This window comes from Rhamphochromis longiceps, linkage group LG16 (genome assembly GCF_057381845.1).
Source record: "Rhamphochromis longiceps isolate RC_006_pf linkage group LG16, R_longiceps_female_GT1.1, whole genome shotgun sequence".
NCBI lineage: Eukaryota > Metazoa > Chordata > Actinopteri > Cichliformes > Cichlidae > Rhamphochromis > Rhamphochromis longiceps.
In genome coordinates, this window is record NC_140572.1 from 39,496,018 (window position 1) to 39,512,703 (window position 16,686).

A 16,686-nucleotide genomic window follows, 5' to 3' on the forward strand; every position below is an offset into this window, starting at 1 on the left:
AGATCCATTTATGGAAAGCTGTGATGAAGGCAGTTTTGTCTTTAATTATATTCAACAATATAACATATTCGACCACTTCTAAGTGATTTTTCTAACTTTAATACACTAAAGTTAAGGTTATATTCCTAATTTCTAGTAAGTGGCCCCGCCCCTCCTATATTTTTATGTATGTGGCCCTCAGTGAAAAAAGTTTGGACACCCCTGCTTTAGTGGAACAACGGAGCTTCAGGAGATAAACGGCCGATGGCTGTGTGCAGATGTTGCAGAGAACATCCCTCATTGCTGAGAGCCCTCGTCTGTGTGGTAACCACTGGGTTTTTCAGTAGGATAACGTTTCAGTACACAATGCAGGACAAAGGACTTCTTCCAGGAGAAAAACATCACTCTTCTGGACCATTCTGCGTGTTTCCCTGATCTAAATCCAACTGAAAACCTTTGGGGATGGATGGCAAGGGAAGTTTACAGAAATGGAGAACAGCTTCAGACAGTAGATGTCCTTCATGCGGCCGTCTTCACCACTTGGAGAAATGTTCCCACTCACCTCATGGAAACGCTGGCATAAAGCATGCTGCAACGAGTCTTTGAAGTGATCAACAATAAGAGTGGAGCTCCTCATTACTGACTTCATATTTGGGTTTACCTTTTTTGAGGTGTGGTCCTAAACTTTTGATGAGCTGTAAAACAGCCTGTTTCAGTTTAAGCGTTGTTTTGTGTCACATTTCTTCTTGTTGCATGTTGAAGCTCTACTTGGAACCTTCTTAAGCTCCAGCATGCAAAATATGATTTTTGCTCATTCTAAACTGGTTTTAAACTTTTGATCTGTATTGGGTCAAAGAATAAAAACAGATACTGAAGACCTCTGACCTCCTCTCTGCTGCCTCCTACAGGTAAAAAAGATCCTTGAAACGAGGCAGGACCGAGTGGTTCTTAGTGACCTGGACCCGATGAGCGAATACTGCGTCCAAGTCCAGATCATCTATAACATGAACCCCAGACCGGGCGAGTACAGCGACGTCGTCTGTGAGCGCACCGGTGACGGTAGGCACCGCCGTCACACAGCCGTCACAATCGCTGAAGGTGTCGCTGATGGGCTCACCTGCTGCTGTGTGGTTTTCTTACAGTGGATGCAGCTCCGTGGGTGGTGGCCGTGGTGACGTTTGTGGTCATGGCCACGGTGGTGGCTCTGGTGGTGACTCTGGTGGTCTACTGGAAACAAATCTCCAAGTTCCTGTGCCCAGAAGTCGTGCTGCCGCCACACTTTGAAGAGGTGTGTGTCCTGCCCCCTCCGTCTCTGCTGCCTTTCAACCCCTTCATCTACCCAGTCTCGCTGCCCTCTGAGCACTGTGACCAGGTCAGCATCGTAGCAGACCACAGGACTGAGGAGGAGGAGGAAGGAGGGTGCAGCACAACCTGATACCTCACAGGATGGGGGCTAGGAGGAGCAGGAGGAGGTGGGATGCACTTTAAAGACTCTGAGAATCGGCCTCTGACTGTGAGGTTTTAGAGCTGTGAACTCTGCAGCAGTGAAGTGATGAAGACGAGCAAGAACAGGTGAAGCTGGCCCAGGTCACGCTGCAATGCATTGTGGGAGCACGCCACCGTTTTAGCAGGTAGCGAATCAAAACAAACACACTGTGTTGGAAGGAAGATTGCTATGAACCATACTTCAAAGCAGCTCAAAAGAAAAAGGACGTTATGGAGGAAGATTGCATTGGAAGTGTGGACCCGTATGAAACACAGCTGAAACCCTGAACCGCTATTGACTTAGCTTAGCCTGATCTATTATCGTTCCTTGTCTGTGGAGTCACCGCGTACACGGCGAACCAATTTTGCCATTATAAATCTCTGGAGGCGCACATCCACCAAGGATCGGGTACAAGATTTGGCAATTATTAGACTCCACGTTGTCAATACGCCGTCATTCAAACAAAGGTAAGTCAGCTCGAGTACTGCGAGTGAAATGCGTTTGATTTCCCCGAACATTCAAAGTAGTGCAGCATAAATTCATTCATGAGGGGAAAGTAGAGTGAGAACATGTGGAGGCTGTTAGAGGGAAAACACAGTGCGTTCACACTGAGTAAAGTATTCTGATTGTATATTTTACAGTTTTGTACTGTCGTTCTAAAATATCATTAAATTTACATAAGTAGACTGATTTTACATGTCAAAGGTAAAATAACATCACGAACCGTATTTTTATGCGGGAGTTATTTTCTGTTATTTTACGGTTGTATTTTGGCGCCCCGGCTGCCGGAATATTACAGGTTTTTTTTAACAGTGCACCCTACTTGAAAATGGTAAAGTCCTTATCACGTTAGAGTGCGCACTTCCAATTTAAATAGTGCTCTTCAAACACTTTCAGATAAGACCCTTCTCAAAGTCTAAAAAATTCAGGAGCCTAATTTTCCATGAAGTGTTATTTTTTAATTATTCAATAAATAATGTTTGATTAAAACCTAACTATGAATGTGTTTCAGGGAACGCTGAGGACTACTGCGCTGTTTGCTCCATGTTAGATGCTGACGCTGACCGCAGCAGAATATCAAGCATTATATAATACAGCGGTCTCCAACCTTTTTTACGCCACGGACCGGTTTATGCCCGACAATATTTTCATGGACCGGCCTTTAAGGTGTCACGGATAAATACAACCAAATAAAACTAGTACCGGTACAGAAAAAAAGAAGATTTATTCATAACACACGTGAAAAGCCCCAGGAAAACCGAGTAAACGATAAAAACGATAACAAAATAACGCTGAAAACCGATAAAAAGGCCGAAAACCAGACATTTCACACCTGAGCCTCAACTCTCGCGGCCTGGTACCGGTCCGAGGCCCGGGGGTTGGGGACTGCTGATATAATATGTAATGAGGAGGGGGCTCAGCTGTTCATATGGCTCGAATACAAAGACGACTCCTCAGCCAGGCCTCATTTCAAAGCCCTGTAGCGCCACCCTGAGGCCCCAGTGCTACCTGTACACGGGCCGTTGAGGCCAGCAGGAGGCGCTCCAGTTGAACTTGTTTTCCCATCAGTCACTGCGTGGACGCACACTTCAGCTGCATTTATGAATCATTTGAACCCTCCTTTATTTATTTTGTGCATCTCGATGATGTTTTGTTCTGCTGGGCTGTTCTTTTGGTCCGGCTCTCAGACTAAAGGTCAGCTGTCACATCACATGTTTTTTTACAGGCTACTGACAAAAAAAACAAACACTTTTAACCACATCCTCGCTGAAAACACAGAAATGCAGAACTTCAGCAGCACAGGAAGTTTTTTTTAGTCGTTTATTTATCCAGGTAAAAAAATCTCATTTCCAACAGAGTCCTGGGGCCTGTTCTTCGTACCTCGCTAAGTAAGTTAGCTGGATGAGATTGTTGACGATTTCGCGTGATCCTGGATCGTTCGGTTCCCCGAAGCTCATCCGGGACTTGCTGTCATAGCAACAGAGCCGTAAGCGTAAACCTGCTCGGGAGCAGGTTTACTTTATGTAAACAGGATTAGATCGCGGCCACGCAGGTATGTCCGCTTCATTCATACGAAAGCAACAGCGATATTCCACCACTGTTTCACCATAAATAAATATTATCAATGTAACTAAAGATAATGCAGCACTTGATCCTTTTATTGATGTCACACAGATACACTCTAAAAAAAGATCTGCTGGCTTAACGTAAAAAAATTAAGGTAACAATTTGCATGGATCTTTTTAAGTTACTTCAGCTTAGCCACTATAGCGTAAATGCCACAAGAGTTCTTTAGTTAGGCAAACTCTATTCCTTACGTACAAACAACATGATTTGCTTTGTCCTCTACAAGCTTAATTAAGTTGAACCAACTTAATTTTAATTGTTTAAAAATTACTCCATTTAGTTATTAAAACTTATTTTTTTACTTTTATTCTACTCAGAAATATCCATGCAAATTGTTACCTTAATTTTTTTGAGTACTAATAACTTACAATAACTTATAACTTACAATTATACAATAAATTACGCATTGAAATTCCAGTTTTATGATCAAACTGTTTATTAGAACACCAGTCCACCATTCCAGACTCATTGACATTTCAATAGCAGACAAAATTGTTGCCTCCATAAAATAAATGACATAAAACACCCCTGTAAATCTGTCTCAAAAAGACTGAACATTTTGACAGTCATGCTCTGATTCAAGTTTGTTTGTGTTAAAGTGATAGTTTAGGTTTTTTTAAGTATGAAGTACATTGTGAGTGTATTACACACAGTAGACAGCAGTCAGCACATTCCTGCCACCGACACGCACGATAGGCTCAGTTTGTTTGTGTGACTTTGGTAAATCTGAACTAACCCGAACTAACACCAAAGTCACCAAATAACACAATTACACTTACTGATCAAGGCAGCAGGAGACCAGCAACTCCTGTGTGCTGTCAGGTAAAATTGCTGTTTTTGTCCATGGACGCTGGTGGGCCAGAGCGATTGAAACAACAAGCAGTAGAACTTCTCTTTCCTCACAGAAAAGGCTGTCTGATAGCAAAATAAAGCAGTAAACATATTCTTGATATAATGTACATTTAAACTGACATCAGTTTTATTAGGATGGAGGTTCATCTTGCATGCCGGTGGCCCCGTCTGCTTCTCCGTAGGTGGAGCTTACTGACTGCCATCTACTGTGTGTAATACACTCACTATACATATGTACCTCATACAGCCTCACTTCAAAAGACCCGAGCTATCCTTTTAAAGTGCATTATTTTGAACTAGGTGTACTTAATGCTCAACGCTCAACTTTACACCTACTGCCTACTGTACAGTATGTAACACAACACATTGCAAACAACAGTGGAACATTTCCCATTTAATTTGAGGATAGCCTCACTCTTCACATTTTTTTAGTACAACAGTTTACTTTTTAGTGACATTACCTTAGGACTGGCTTTCAGATCATCCAGCTCGAGGAATATCTTTTGAAACACTTCAAAAGTGTTTTTCAGTTCTTTTGGGTAGCTGAGGTTGAGTGCATATATCAGCCCCATTAGCAAGGCACAGGCTCTGGGTACATCCAGGTCTGCTAGGACTTCTGTTCCTTCAAGTATGATCCTTGCGTTGGCTGGATCAGACGTTGTGGCACCTCTGGTTACAATCTTCATCACTTCATTGGTAATATCCCCGCCACCATCCTGGTAGGTCAGAATCAATATAAATGTTTTAAGTAATCATACTTATACATGAGAGTAACACAAAATAGGGCTGCAACTAACAATTTTCTCGATTATCTGATTAGTTGTTTGGTCCAGAAAATGTCAGAAAATGGTGAAAAATGTCAATGTTTCTCAGAGCCCAATATGATGACCTCAAATGTCAAACATATTCAGTTTGCTGTCATAGAGGAGTAAAGAAACCAGAAACCATTCACATTTATGAAGCTGAAACCAGAGAATTTGGACTTCTTTTTCTAAAATAATTACTCAAACCGATCAATCAATTATCAAAATAGTTGCCGATTAATTAAGATAAGATAAGATAAGATAACCTTTATTAGTCCCACACGTGGGAAATTTGTTTTGTCACAGCAGGAGTGGACAGTGCAAAAGTTATGAGGCAAAAATTAGAATACAATAAGAATAAATACAGTACACAACTGTACAGAATAGAATAAAATAAAATACTATATACAGTAGAATAAAATAAATATACAATAAGATAAAAATAGAATACAAATACTATATACAACTGAGTAAAAATTTAGAAATCAATTAATAATAGATTAGATCGTAGCTCTAATACAAAGTATAGTCATGTCTGATTTACCTGCTCTTTGAAGAGATCCTCCTCCTTTTCCCTGAGATACACCACTAAGCCACGGATAGCGACCTCTCGCCTTCTCTCCACAGAATCATCCTGTGAATAAGAAAAAGAATGTCGAACTGCTCTTCGAGGAGGATGGGTTTTTGATAATTACATCAAAAAAAAAAAAAAAAAGATTGACTTTATATGGCCTGAACTGTACCAATTATAGATTTCCAGTGATAATCAAAATAATGAATTGATCATTTTAAAGAGCCATTTCTCTGAAATGATCAATTCATGAACTTGAAAAATCCAGGTAACAAATAGAAAAACTGCAAAATCTTGCAAATTACTCTGCCAATCATGATCCACATCACCTATAATTTGTTTTATTATTAAGTATTTATAGTTTTAATTGATATTTGTGCCTCAAGCTCTAAACAATAATTTGACATAGTTGAGTTGTAAACAGCTACCTTTTAAGACTCAATATCACCTATTGGAAAAAAAAAAACTACATTTCATTCATTCATACCTCTAGCAGCATGTTCTGGATGCGCCGAATGCGCATTTTTGCAGCCCCTCCTCTTGAGGACAGCAAGGACATTATTTTCTGAGAGTACTGGTCCAGCTTTGCCATGAATGTTGTTTCCAGGTTAACAGTGGTGATCCTTCTGAATTCTTGGTTTATCTGTATAAAAAAAAAAGGCACAAATAGGCACAACATGTTAATGTATACAATTTACTTTAAAAGAATACATACTGCAAATTATCTTATGGAAAAATATTTACCTGAACTGCATCAAAAAGAGCAGGCCATCTTTCTTTCAGGTCATTGATTTTTGGTGCTTGATTGACAACTTCCTGCCTGCGAATGGAGAATGTCTTTCTTGGTGTTTCAAATTTGCAAATTTTACAGATCCACTTCATTTTAAAAACAAACAGTTTAAATTACTTTAACTTGGGTGATTCAGAAGGCTGTAGTACAAACAACTTGTGCTACATCAGCATTACAGTAAATTTTAATTCATTGTTTTTGAATATTCAAGATGAAAAACAAGAAAAATGCTTGTAAACTACTGCAAAGAAATGGGCAAATTACACGCAATCAATATTCACGCTTTTTTAACTATAGTCTTTAGTCTAATCATTATCTCACAGGAAATCCTTATGACATTAAAAGTTAAAACTATGTATATTATTTTTAGTGTTGAGTTTCTCCTAAAAGTTGCTTTATGTTTCCAAATCAAAGATATTTTTTCTTAAGTGATACAACTGCACTTATGTATCTGCAGTTAACACCCAAAAGAGCAATATTATATTTTATGTGCTAATGCACATTCAATGTAATGTCATTAAAACAACTAGTTTATGAATGTTACTTAAGATCTTTCGTGTGGCGTTTCTACAACATGGCGTTCGCTTCCTCGCCCGCGTTTTTTGACTGAACTTTGACACAGGCTGTTCTTCAGCTAGGGCTCAATTAACAAACTTCAATCTCACATAAAAATAACTCTAGGACTTAAACATCAAAATGCATCGATGTTAAACCGAATGTATACTCAGTAACCTACATTTGTTTAGTCATGAATGTAAAATGGCCCAGCCTTTTGCTGGTCAAACCTTCATCAACGCTGCAACGATTTCAAAGTAGAAAGAAGAAAAACATGTATTACCCTGTCTTTGCAGAGTTAAAAACTACGGCTACAGAAGCTCAGTGTCAATTAACACCATTTGGCTGCCACCGTAAAACAAAACTTAACAAAGACTAATGTTACGGTCGAATTACTTCACAAGTTAGCCAGAAGTGTAACGTTACTAGCTTATCACCACCACTCGCCGAGGAAGAGTTTAGTGTTGTGTAAAAATAGATTTCTTGCAGTGCGTCTTGATAGAGTTAAAGTTAGAGTTATTAGCTGCTGTGAATAAAACAAGGCAAAAAATTGTACTCACCACAAAGCTTTAACGTTTGATAATGTTCCGTACAAAATGGCGTTTCTCCGCTTTCTCTCTTTCCCTCCGTTTCTTTCGATCAGTGGTCTGAGAGCACAACATGTCCGGGCAAGTCAGCCTTGTACTCAGCTTTTAAAGGATGCTTACGAGATTTTTAAGTTGTATTAACTGAATACACTTTCATGTTAAGTTAACACAGAAATGTCTGTTCAAAATCGATATATTACTGAGCTAAGACTGTTTTCTTTATTTTCATTTCGACCAACTCATTAAATTAAGTTATCAACTGATTACAATGTGTACATGCAACAAACTTAATTTTTTATGCAGAAAAAGCTATTGATTTTAAGCTTTACTTACTAAACCCATGAATCGTTTTTTAGAGTGTACATACAGGTCATTCCCTAAAAAAGGGAAATGTACTATTAACATTCTATTACATGTATGTGATTATTACAGATGTAATTCATATTTCAGAGTAGTAATTGTAAATTACTTCGTGTAATCAAGATGAGAGACCACGGCTATAAAAGCGAAGGTGGATTTGGGAAGCCTGTCGCAGCCATGTCCTGTCCGTATACGCGAGCCACCCATTGCGGAAGGTGCAAGATTGATAAGGAGAATTTCCAGAATTCAGCGTATATTGCGGGACAGACAGGATCCTTTAGCTCAGCGCGACAGTGTGCTCATTGAGAGATATCGATTTTCCCGTGAGGGTATTATTTACTTAACCAACTTGTTGACGAGGGGGTGCAGGACCACCACCTGTCTTTTTTTTTTTGCTCTGCCCTTTTCTTGGTTGCTGTTATAAACAAACAAACAGATTATTCCAGGGTCTCTTTCCAAGAGACGAAAAGCAATATAAGTGATCAATATTACCATTCTGTAGAATATTCTTATATTTCACTTTTACTTGTTCCCATGTTCTAGTGGGTCCTGTTGTGGCTCTAATGTGAAAGGGGATATAATATAACATATTATAATATAATATAATGTAATATAATATTGGATAATATGGTGTGATATGATAAATCTACCCTACTGCCTACTGGTGTTGGCCAGAGGGGCCGATGGCGCAATATGGCAGCCTGGCTTCTGTCAGTCTGCCCCAGGGCAGCTGTGGCTACAACTGTAGCTGCCTCCACCAGTGTGTGAATGTGAGAGTGAATGAATAGTGGCATTGTAAAGCGCTTTGGATGCCTTGAAAAGCGCTATATAAATCCACTCCATTATTATTGTTATTATTGAATTACTTACGAGTTTAATTTGTCAGCAACTTTCTGCCAGCCCTCTCTCCTTGCTTTTGCAGCCTTTGCAGTGTTCCCTTGCGTTTTAATTAAACTCTGAAACTCCTGAAATCCCTCACTCAAGAGTTCTTGCTCTGCTGCCGGAAAATACCGAGCGCGCTCCTTCGACATTTTCGCCGACCAATCAAAGGGTTGCCGATCAATGTTTCTACTATCGATGCGTAGCCCCTGTTGGGCCACCCAGTGATCTCACATTACTTCATCCAGCTGTACTAATCGTCAACAACAGGTGTGTTCGGGGAACCGGAATAGCGAGCTCAGAGTTAGCGCGATGATTTGGTCTTGGATGTTTCATTTGATCTTGGATGTAGTAAGCGACGTACGAAGCACAGGGCCCGGGGCCCTGTTTCAGGAAGCCGGTTTAGTGCAAACTCTGAGTAAGTACACCCTGAGTTAACGAAAACTCTGGGTTTTCGGTTTCACAAAGCGAGTTTAGATTAATTCTGAGTGAGTTACTATGACAACACACTCCGTGAAGCTAACCTGCCCCCTAGCAGGTTTACTTCAACTAACCCTGACTTTCTCCGCCTCTTTGTCGGAAACCTGACTGTAGGAAGTGTCAGAGATGGCGTGTCCCTTCCTTGAAGAGCCAGTAGATGTTGAAGCCCAAATTCTCCGCAGAGCTCTCCGCCGGGAGAGAGTGATTAGAGCGCGTTCGGACATTTTATCATTTCCTGATGATTTCCTGTGTGAACGTTACCGTTTTTCAGCACAATCTATAATTTATTTGAATAACATCCTCAGGCCTAATATTGCTCATGTGACACATCGCGGACATCCTCTCAGTTCTGTACATATTATTTGTATCGCACTTCGGTTTTTTGCAAACGGGAGCTTTCTGTATAATATTGGTGACGCTGAGCACGTTTCCAAGGCTACCGTCTGTCGGGCAGTCAGGAATGTTACAGTTGCACTGAAACGTCTCCTGTACTCGTTTGTGGTGTTCCCCGGTCATAGACCCACAAGATTTATCAAAGAGGGATGCCACAAAATTGCAGGTATCAGGATGAACAGAACTTAATTCATGATGTGGTGATACTTGAACTACTACTTAAATTTTACATTTATTCTCACGGTTCCCAGGCGTGATTGGCTGTACAGATGGCACTCACATTCCAATCATTGCTCCTTCAGTAAATGAAGGAGACTATGTGAACAGGAAGTCTTTCCACAGCATTAATGTGCAGGTACATAGTTCCCTGTAGCATTTCAAACTAACAAATTATTTCATTATAGTAATGGATGCTAATTTGTGTTCTCTGCACTGTGAAGATCATATGTGATGCTGCCAACATTATCACAAATGTGGAAGCCAACTGCTCAGCCTCTGTGAGTGGTGGTGGTGGAGGACCCCCACCTGTTTTTCGGGCCTCCGCTTTTTTTCTGTTGGCTATAACGGGTCACATTTGAGCATACAGAGTAAATATGTACTTGTAATGTGCTCAGATAATTTCAATAAGTGCTTACAGAGGGGAAATTAATGTAGCCTCTAACTGCAATTGATTTACATGGGACAAACAGACCAAGCACTATGGCTCATAATACAATTACACCTTACCTGTTTGGACTATATTTTTATATTTCATTTTTACTTGCTGCCAGGAACGTTTGGGGCCTGTTGGGTTGCACCTGCGCTCACATCACATCACAAAATAAAATATAATAAAATAACGTGTTAAATGGGTGGAAATCCCTCGATCAATGTTTAAATTAACACTCACGCATTGACTCTGTCGGCTATGTTTTGCCATGCATGCTCCCTTTCTTTTGCAGCTGAGGCTGTGTTACTTTTTTTCCTCAAAATTTGCATGTTATCAGCATATGCTGCCATCAGAATTTCGGCCTCAAGCGCTGTAAGATACATTGACCGCGCCTTCTTTCCCTCCGTCTCCATGGTGACTCGCTTAATCTGTGCTCCACTAATCAGGGCTTTATGTATCCTCGTGCGCGCGCTTAATTTGGGGTTAAAGCAACTCCGCGTTGACTGAACTAATTGTTATCAGCCTTTCTGAAACCGAATATTCCGAGTTGGACAGTTCGGGGTTACTCAACCCTGAGTATCGTTTTTCACTCTGAGTTTTCTAAACCGGCTTTCTGAAATAGGGCCCTGGTGTTATGAAGGAAGAAAGGCTCAGAGTTTTAAGTCGTTGCCATCACGGGCTCATCTGATTAGAATGAGAATAAGCAGTCATCAATCCTTTATAGGGTTCTCCTTTTATTCTCAGAATCAGTAAGCAAAGACACACATGGAGTGCTAACGCTGAAAGGAAATAAAGTGTGATTTAAGTCACTCAATAACTCAAAATAACACATGAACTCAGGAGACTCCAACAGAAACTCACCTCAGCTGCTGCCCCATGTGTGAGCGAAGAGTGAGCTGTAGGTGAGTGCAATCAAGGGCAAACACCACACCCAATCAAAGGTGAGGAAAAGAAACAAGGTGCATGTGATGAAGTGAGTGTGCTGAAAGGTGAGTCTTTACAACACCTGGCATCACGTCAAATATACACGTACCACATAAACACATAACATTTAAAACAAATACAATATTTCATACAAACATCTGAAAAATATACAATAACAGATCCTTAAGAGCGACATTAAAAACAATCACACTGAGTAAAAGAGTTGTTCTCTCGTTCCTTTAAGATGGAGGCAGAGCCTTCAGTTCTCAGGCCCCTCTTCTGTGGAGCCAGCTTCCAGTTTGGATCCAGGAGACAGACACTATCTCTACTTTCAAGATTAGGCTTCAAACTTTCCTCTTTGCTAAAGCATATAGTTAGGGCTGGACCAGGTGACCCTGAATCCTCCCTTAGTTATGCTGCAATAGACGTAGGCTGCCGGGGATTCCCATGATGCACTGGGTGTTTCTTCTTCACTCTCTTAAACAAAGTCTATTTTAGTTTCATGATCTGTAATGAAATGATCTAAATCATTTATAAAACAAACTGACCTCTACACCTGATCTTAAAACCTATTTTGTCACATCTAAGTTGTAATTGGAACATGAGATGAAAATGCAAAGTTTTCTTTTCTTCACTGTTACTTGTGTTGTTGCAGGATGGGGTTAAAATCATATTTTCCTGGGTATGAGCTCCTGATCCCTCAGCTCCCTGTATGAAGTGGTTTAGTGGTGTTCTTCTCACAGGCATCTGTGTCACCTTCCCTGGAGCTGCTGGTTTAATCTTTTAAACTTGTAGGTCCTGAAACAATCTTTGCTTTCCAGTAAAATTCCTTTTGTGTCTCGTTTGTCCTGAAAAGTTTATCTGGCTGTGTTTCCTACTGACGTTGGAACTGTGACAGTTTCAGTATGGCTGTTGAGGACAGCGTGCATACTAGGGCTGCCACGACTAGTCACGATTAGTCGACTAGTCACGACTAGTCGACTAGTCACGATTAGTCGACTAGTCACGACTAGTCGACTATCAAAATGGTCGACGACTGATTTAATAGTCGACGCGTCGTTTGAAGCTTTGTAAGATCACAAAAGACGCAGGAATAAGTAGCAGGATTTAAGAGTGTAATAACGGACTGAAACAGAAGATGGCAGCACTGCATGTACAAGGATGCCAGCTGCCGTTAAACCCCGAAGAAGAAGAAGAAGAAGTAGCTGTGTCCGGTATCATAGCTTTTTTTTATCGGAGCATTTTTTTCTTTTTTTGCCGATGCCCGTGATGCCGCCCCGGGCAAACCGCCCGTGTCGCCCGTATCTAAAACCGCTGCTGTTTCTGTGTTCTGTTGCTTCCTGTGTACTCCACTCTGTCATACTGTAGATTTGATTCATCGTTTACAGGTGAAGCTGTCATTAAAATCATTGAATGAGATCAATGAATCAGTGATCAGGATCCAGTGGATGGATACGATTCAGCCTGTGGTTGTGATGTAAATAAAAGTGACGTGAATAAATCTGTGATCTCTGATCAGTTTGTTTAAGGATCACATTTTCATACAGAGGGATTTATTTTGGCTTCACAGACGCTGAAGCTTCAAACATGTCAGCAGGCTGGTGGTTATTATGGGATGGCATCCTCTCCTGCTGGGTGAGCAGAGTCTGTTCATTTTCATTACAGTCCAGGGTCATGGTGTGGGCGGAGCCTATCACAGGTCTCATAGGGTGAGAGATGGGTACACCTGTACAGGTTTCGATCCATCACAGAGCTCTGTGTGCCTGAGTCAGACATTTGAACTTTATACAGCTTTAGGTTGTGTTTTAGTTTCAGCTGCTGAAAAAGAATCTTAGCTTATCTTGTGTTATGTTGAAGGAAAACTGAATCTCTCTCCGTAGACTCTAACACCTCAGAGTGATCTATCAGTGAGTCTGCAGATATGAACAAAAGCAGACTCAGAGCCTACCATATCGCCTCTTATCATCGCTTTAATGACGTTTCCATCTGCTATCTCACCTGCTGACACGTCTGAACCTTCACCGACACCCACAGCTGGACTCTGAACATCTGGCTGCCTAAAAAGAAGAAAACCATCCACACAAAGATTAGGAGCTGGAAAGTGATCGGGGTGAGTTTACTGCTCTGTGTGTAGCTGTTCAGTGTTGAATGTTCACGGATGAACCTCCTCAGGAGGAGAGTGAAGGAGTCGTCCTGCATCAGTATCTGTTCAGTTAGGTCCATATATATATGGACACTGACAAGTTTTGTGTTGTGACCTGTTTACTGAGTCATATTCCAGTTATAGTTATATAATAGACGTGGATATGATGGTTAGACTCTCAGCTTTCGATCGAGGGTAACCACGTTCAGACTGGGTGAAGGGTTTAGGATTTTCAGCTCCTTAACGTGTGCAACCCTCTTCTTAAGTGGGCCAGGAGGACCCAGTGCTCTTACGTTGAAGTTCTTCCGCTTCCTGTCTCGCTGCTATCCGGTTGTTCAGTGATGACGCGACGAATCCTACTTCCGGGTCTAAAGTAGTCTGCGTTTAATATGGCTTTTGTGTTGTTAACATGTTTAATGTTTTGTATTTCCTTCTATTTAATCTCAAAAAGCTCCTAAAACAGTCAGTGATCACTGTTGACCTCCCTCGGCTTTTATTACCGCTAATCATTTATTTAAGCTCAGTTTTTAAAACCTTAGGATGTAACTGCAGCCCAGCCCATGCAGCAGTATATGAATGACTAACCTCGTATTGTGGATGGATTATCTCAGTTGTTCTCCTGGCTGAAGTTTGGTCCTTTTACAGCACCCTGCCATGCGATTACATTTGTTCCTGACCACCGAGAACACTCACGTTAACTTTTATCGAGTGGAAAAAAAGTTAGCTTGTTTATATTATGCTAACATAGCTGTGTCGCTAGCAGTCACATAGCACATCATTATATACCAGCTAGCCCAACTTCAGTAACCCTACAAACGTCACTGCTGTTTAGTTTCCTGTCTTCATTTATGCTGGAAGTGATAGCAGAGCTGTACGTTTGAATTTGTTTCCAAAACCCCGCAGTCAGGACATGCTATATTGTATTTAGATAGAAGCTAGCGAGCTAACTTCCTGCTAACTTCTAACTCCGTTAAATGTACAGCCGAAGTACAGCGGAGGGGTGTGGTTTGTGGCTGTGCTGTGGGAGGGATGGGTGGAGCAGGTGGCTGGGGGAGGAGTCCCACTGGCGAGAGGGGCAGCCCTGGCATGTGTTAGTAATTACTCCCTCTGCATATTTACACAGATAAGGAGGCAGATGAATTGTGGCAGCTCATTATGCTCTGATTCAGCAACAACGCCCGCCTTACCGGCTGCACATCAGCTCACCTCTCTGCTGGTCCACCGCCGTGGTGAAGGTGCACTTCCAGGCAGACGGCTCATGGTTGTTTAGTTCTCTGGTGTTGAGCTTCACCTCTATGCAGTACTCCGCCCCTTTCTTTAAGTTTTCAAGGGTAAAACTTTTATTTTCTGTTTCCAGCGTCTGCAAGTCAAAGAAGGAGGAAACGTGTCATTAAAATCACATCTGGGATTTGTCCACGACCCACTGGTGTGATCCTCAGCATCGTTTTCTCCTCTGACCTCTACGCGGCCATGAAGACACCTTTGGAGGCCTGACCAGGTGTGCAACACCTGCTCTGACAGGTGACTCTCAAAGTCAAAGTCTCCTCATGTCAATCAACCCGACACCTGCTTTTAGGCAGAAGCCTGCTGTGATTGCAAGGGCGTAGATTTGGTTGTGGCATTGGTGGGGACGGATGATTCAACCACCGACCCCTGCCCTGTTTCTTTTTCCCCCCTTTTTGTCTTTGCTTCTTGATAAAAGGAGAAATATACTTGCCTACATAAGCTATCTCTTTACATCAGCACTAAGGGAACACTGAATGACCTGCTGGGTTTTGTCCATAAAACTACTCACGAAAGATGACCACAGAGTAAAAGATCTCTCAGCAAAATTCTGCAACATTTTAGGCACTATTGCCCCGATCAAATCAGTGAGCTGGGATCTTTTCTTCTAAACATGAACTACTGTTACCAGTTGGTGTTGGCACAAAACCTTCGTCCTTCTGTTAGAAAGCGGAAGATAAAGAGGAACTTCATCTTTCAGCACAGCAATGACCCAAAGCACACATCCAGAACAACAACAGAATGGATTCACCGGAATAAGGCTGAGGCTTTGGAAGAGACCGGACAGAGTCCAGACCTGAATTCCAACATCTGTCGGCTGATCTGAAGAGGGCTGTGCACAGGAGATGTCCTCGCAATCTGTCCGATTTGGACGTTTTTTTTGCAAAGAAGAGTGAGCAAATATTTCCACATCAAGATGTGCCATGCTGATAGGTTCCTACCCAAAAAGACTGATTAGAGTGATAAAAGGCAAAGGTGCTGCAACAAGGTATTAGTTTAAGGGTGTGCATATTTGTGCAACCAGGTTATTTTAAGCCAAATCTGCACCTTTGTGTGATTGGCTGCATTTCCATTTTTATATCGTATATGTACTATATGTGTTTTACAGCCGCGCCTGGACACCAGTCAGCGACCGCTGGCTCAGGGACAGGATGGTCTGTAGGCCCATGTGACTGAAGCCTCAAACAGGTTTAAAGGAACTCTAGAATGAAGATACCAGCTGAGGTCTAAATCTGCACGCTGATGTTGGGATGAAATGGATGTCTTACCTGGATTTCTCCATCGGTTCCGATCCGAAATGAGACTCTGAAGCCGTTATAATGCTGGATACTGGGAAAGTTTGGCAGGTCATCGGGCCAAGGCAGTGAAATGTTGATCTGGATGTAGTTTTCATATCCGACCAGTGAGACCTCTGGAGGACCTAATTTAGCTTGTAAACAGAAGAAAACACGCGGTCACCTTTTGGTAAAGATTCAACCAGTCCAGAGATTTTAGTTCAATCAAAGCCTGATCTGGATTATGGGACACACTTAAATCCAAATGCACCAGTGTGAAACCCAGAAGACGCTCATGCTGACGTACTTTCTTTGTAAGGGACAAACACAATTATTTTGGACCTCGGAGACCAGGTTTGGTTGAAGAACGCTTTGACGTGCAGGTAATAATGAAAGTTCCACTCTGGTAGCATCAGCGGCATCGATGTTCCAGATGTTTGGTTGCATTGGGGCTGCGTTGGTATGTTGCATTGCTGTTTCCACTTCTTTCTATTATCACTGAACAACGACAAACAGAACATTTTAGATCAGAAGGACAAAAACAGTAAAA

The 16,686-nt window shown here is 41.6% G+C and overlaps 3 protein-coding genes across 4 annotated transcripts in view; 1 reads left to right on the plus strand and 2 right to left on the minus strand.

The window, feature by feature from the left end:
• Positions 1–4,957, plus strand: part of LOC146651681 (interferon alpha/beta receptor 1a-like) — a 27,525-nt gene extending 22,568 nt beyond the window's left edge. Inside the window, exons 5-7 of one of the 2 annotated variants that reach the window (XR_014907833.1) lie at positions 888–1,038; positions 1,122–1,932; positions 2,478–4,957. Coding sequence is in view for 1 of the 2 variants with exons in the window: in XM_085383571.1 (XP_085239697.1) it covers positions 888–1,038; positions 1,122–1,414 (444 nt within the window). In the remaining variant the exon portion in view is untranslated. The other variant, XM_085383571.1, reaches the window with a different exon arrangement.
• On the minus strand, positions 4,826–7,767 carry LOC146651682 (uncharacterized). Its single transcript, XM_085383573.1, has 5 exons — positions 7,724–7,767; positions 6,563–6,638; positions 6,306–6,461; positions 5,792–5,881; positions 4,826–5,160 (listed from the first exon to the last, which is right to left on the minus strand). Exons 3-5 carry the CDS (start codon positions 6,408–6,410, stop codon positions 4,873–4,875), a joined length of 483 nt encoding a protein of 160 aa, XP_085239699.1. The 5' UTR covers positions 6,411–6,461; positions 6,563–6,638; positions 7,724–7,767; the 3' UTR covers positions 4,826–4,872.
• Positions 7,768–13,379: 5,612 nt separating this feature from the next.
• Positions 13,380–16,686, minus strand: part of LOC146651683 (interferon alpha/beta receptor 2-like) — a 3,607-nt gene continuing 300 nt past the window's right edge. The window contains exons 1-4 of the mRNA XM_085383572.1: positions 16,444–16,686; positions 16,131–16,291; positions 14,164–14,938; positions 13,380–13,492 (exon numbers count right to left, since the gene is read on the minus strand). The exon at positions 16,444–16,686 is cut by the window's right edge and continues 300 nt beyond it. Coding sequence (XP_085239698.1) covers positions 14,762–14,938; positions 16,131–16,291; positions 16,444–16,657 — 552 coding nt within the window. The 5' untranslated portion in view covers positions 16,658–16,686 and the 3' untranslated portion in view covers positions 13,380–13,492; positions 14,164–14,761. The remainder of the gene's footprint in view (positions 13,493–14,163; positions 14,939–16,130; positions 16,292–16,443) is intronic.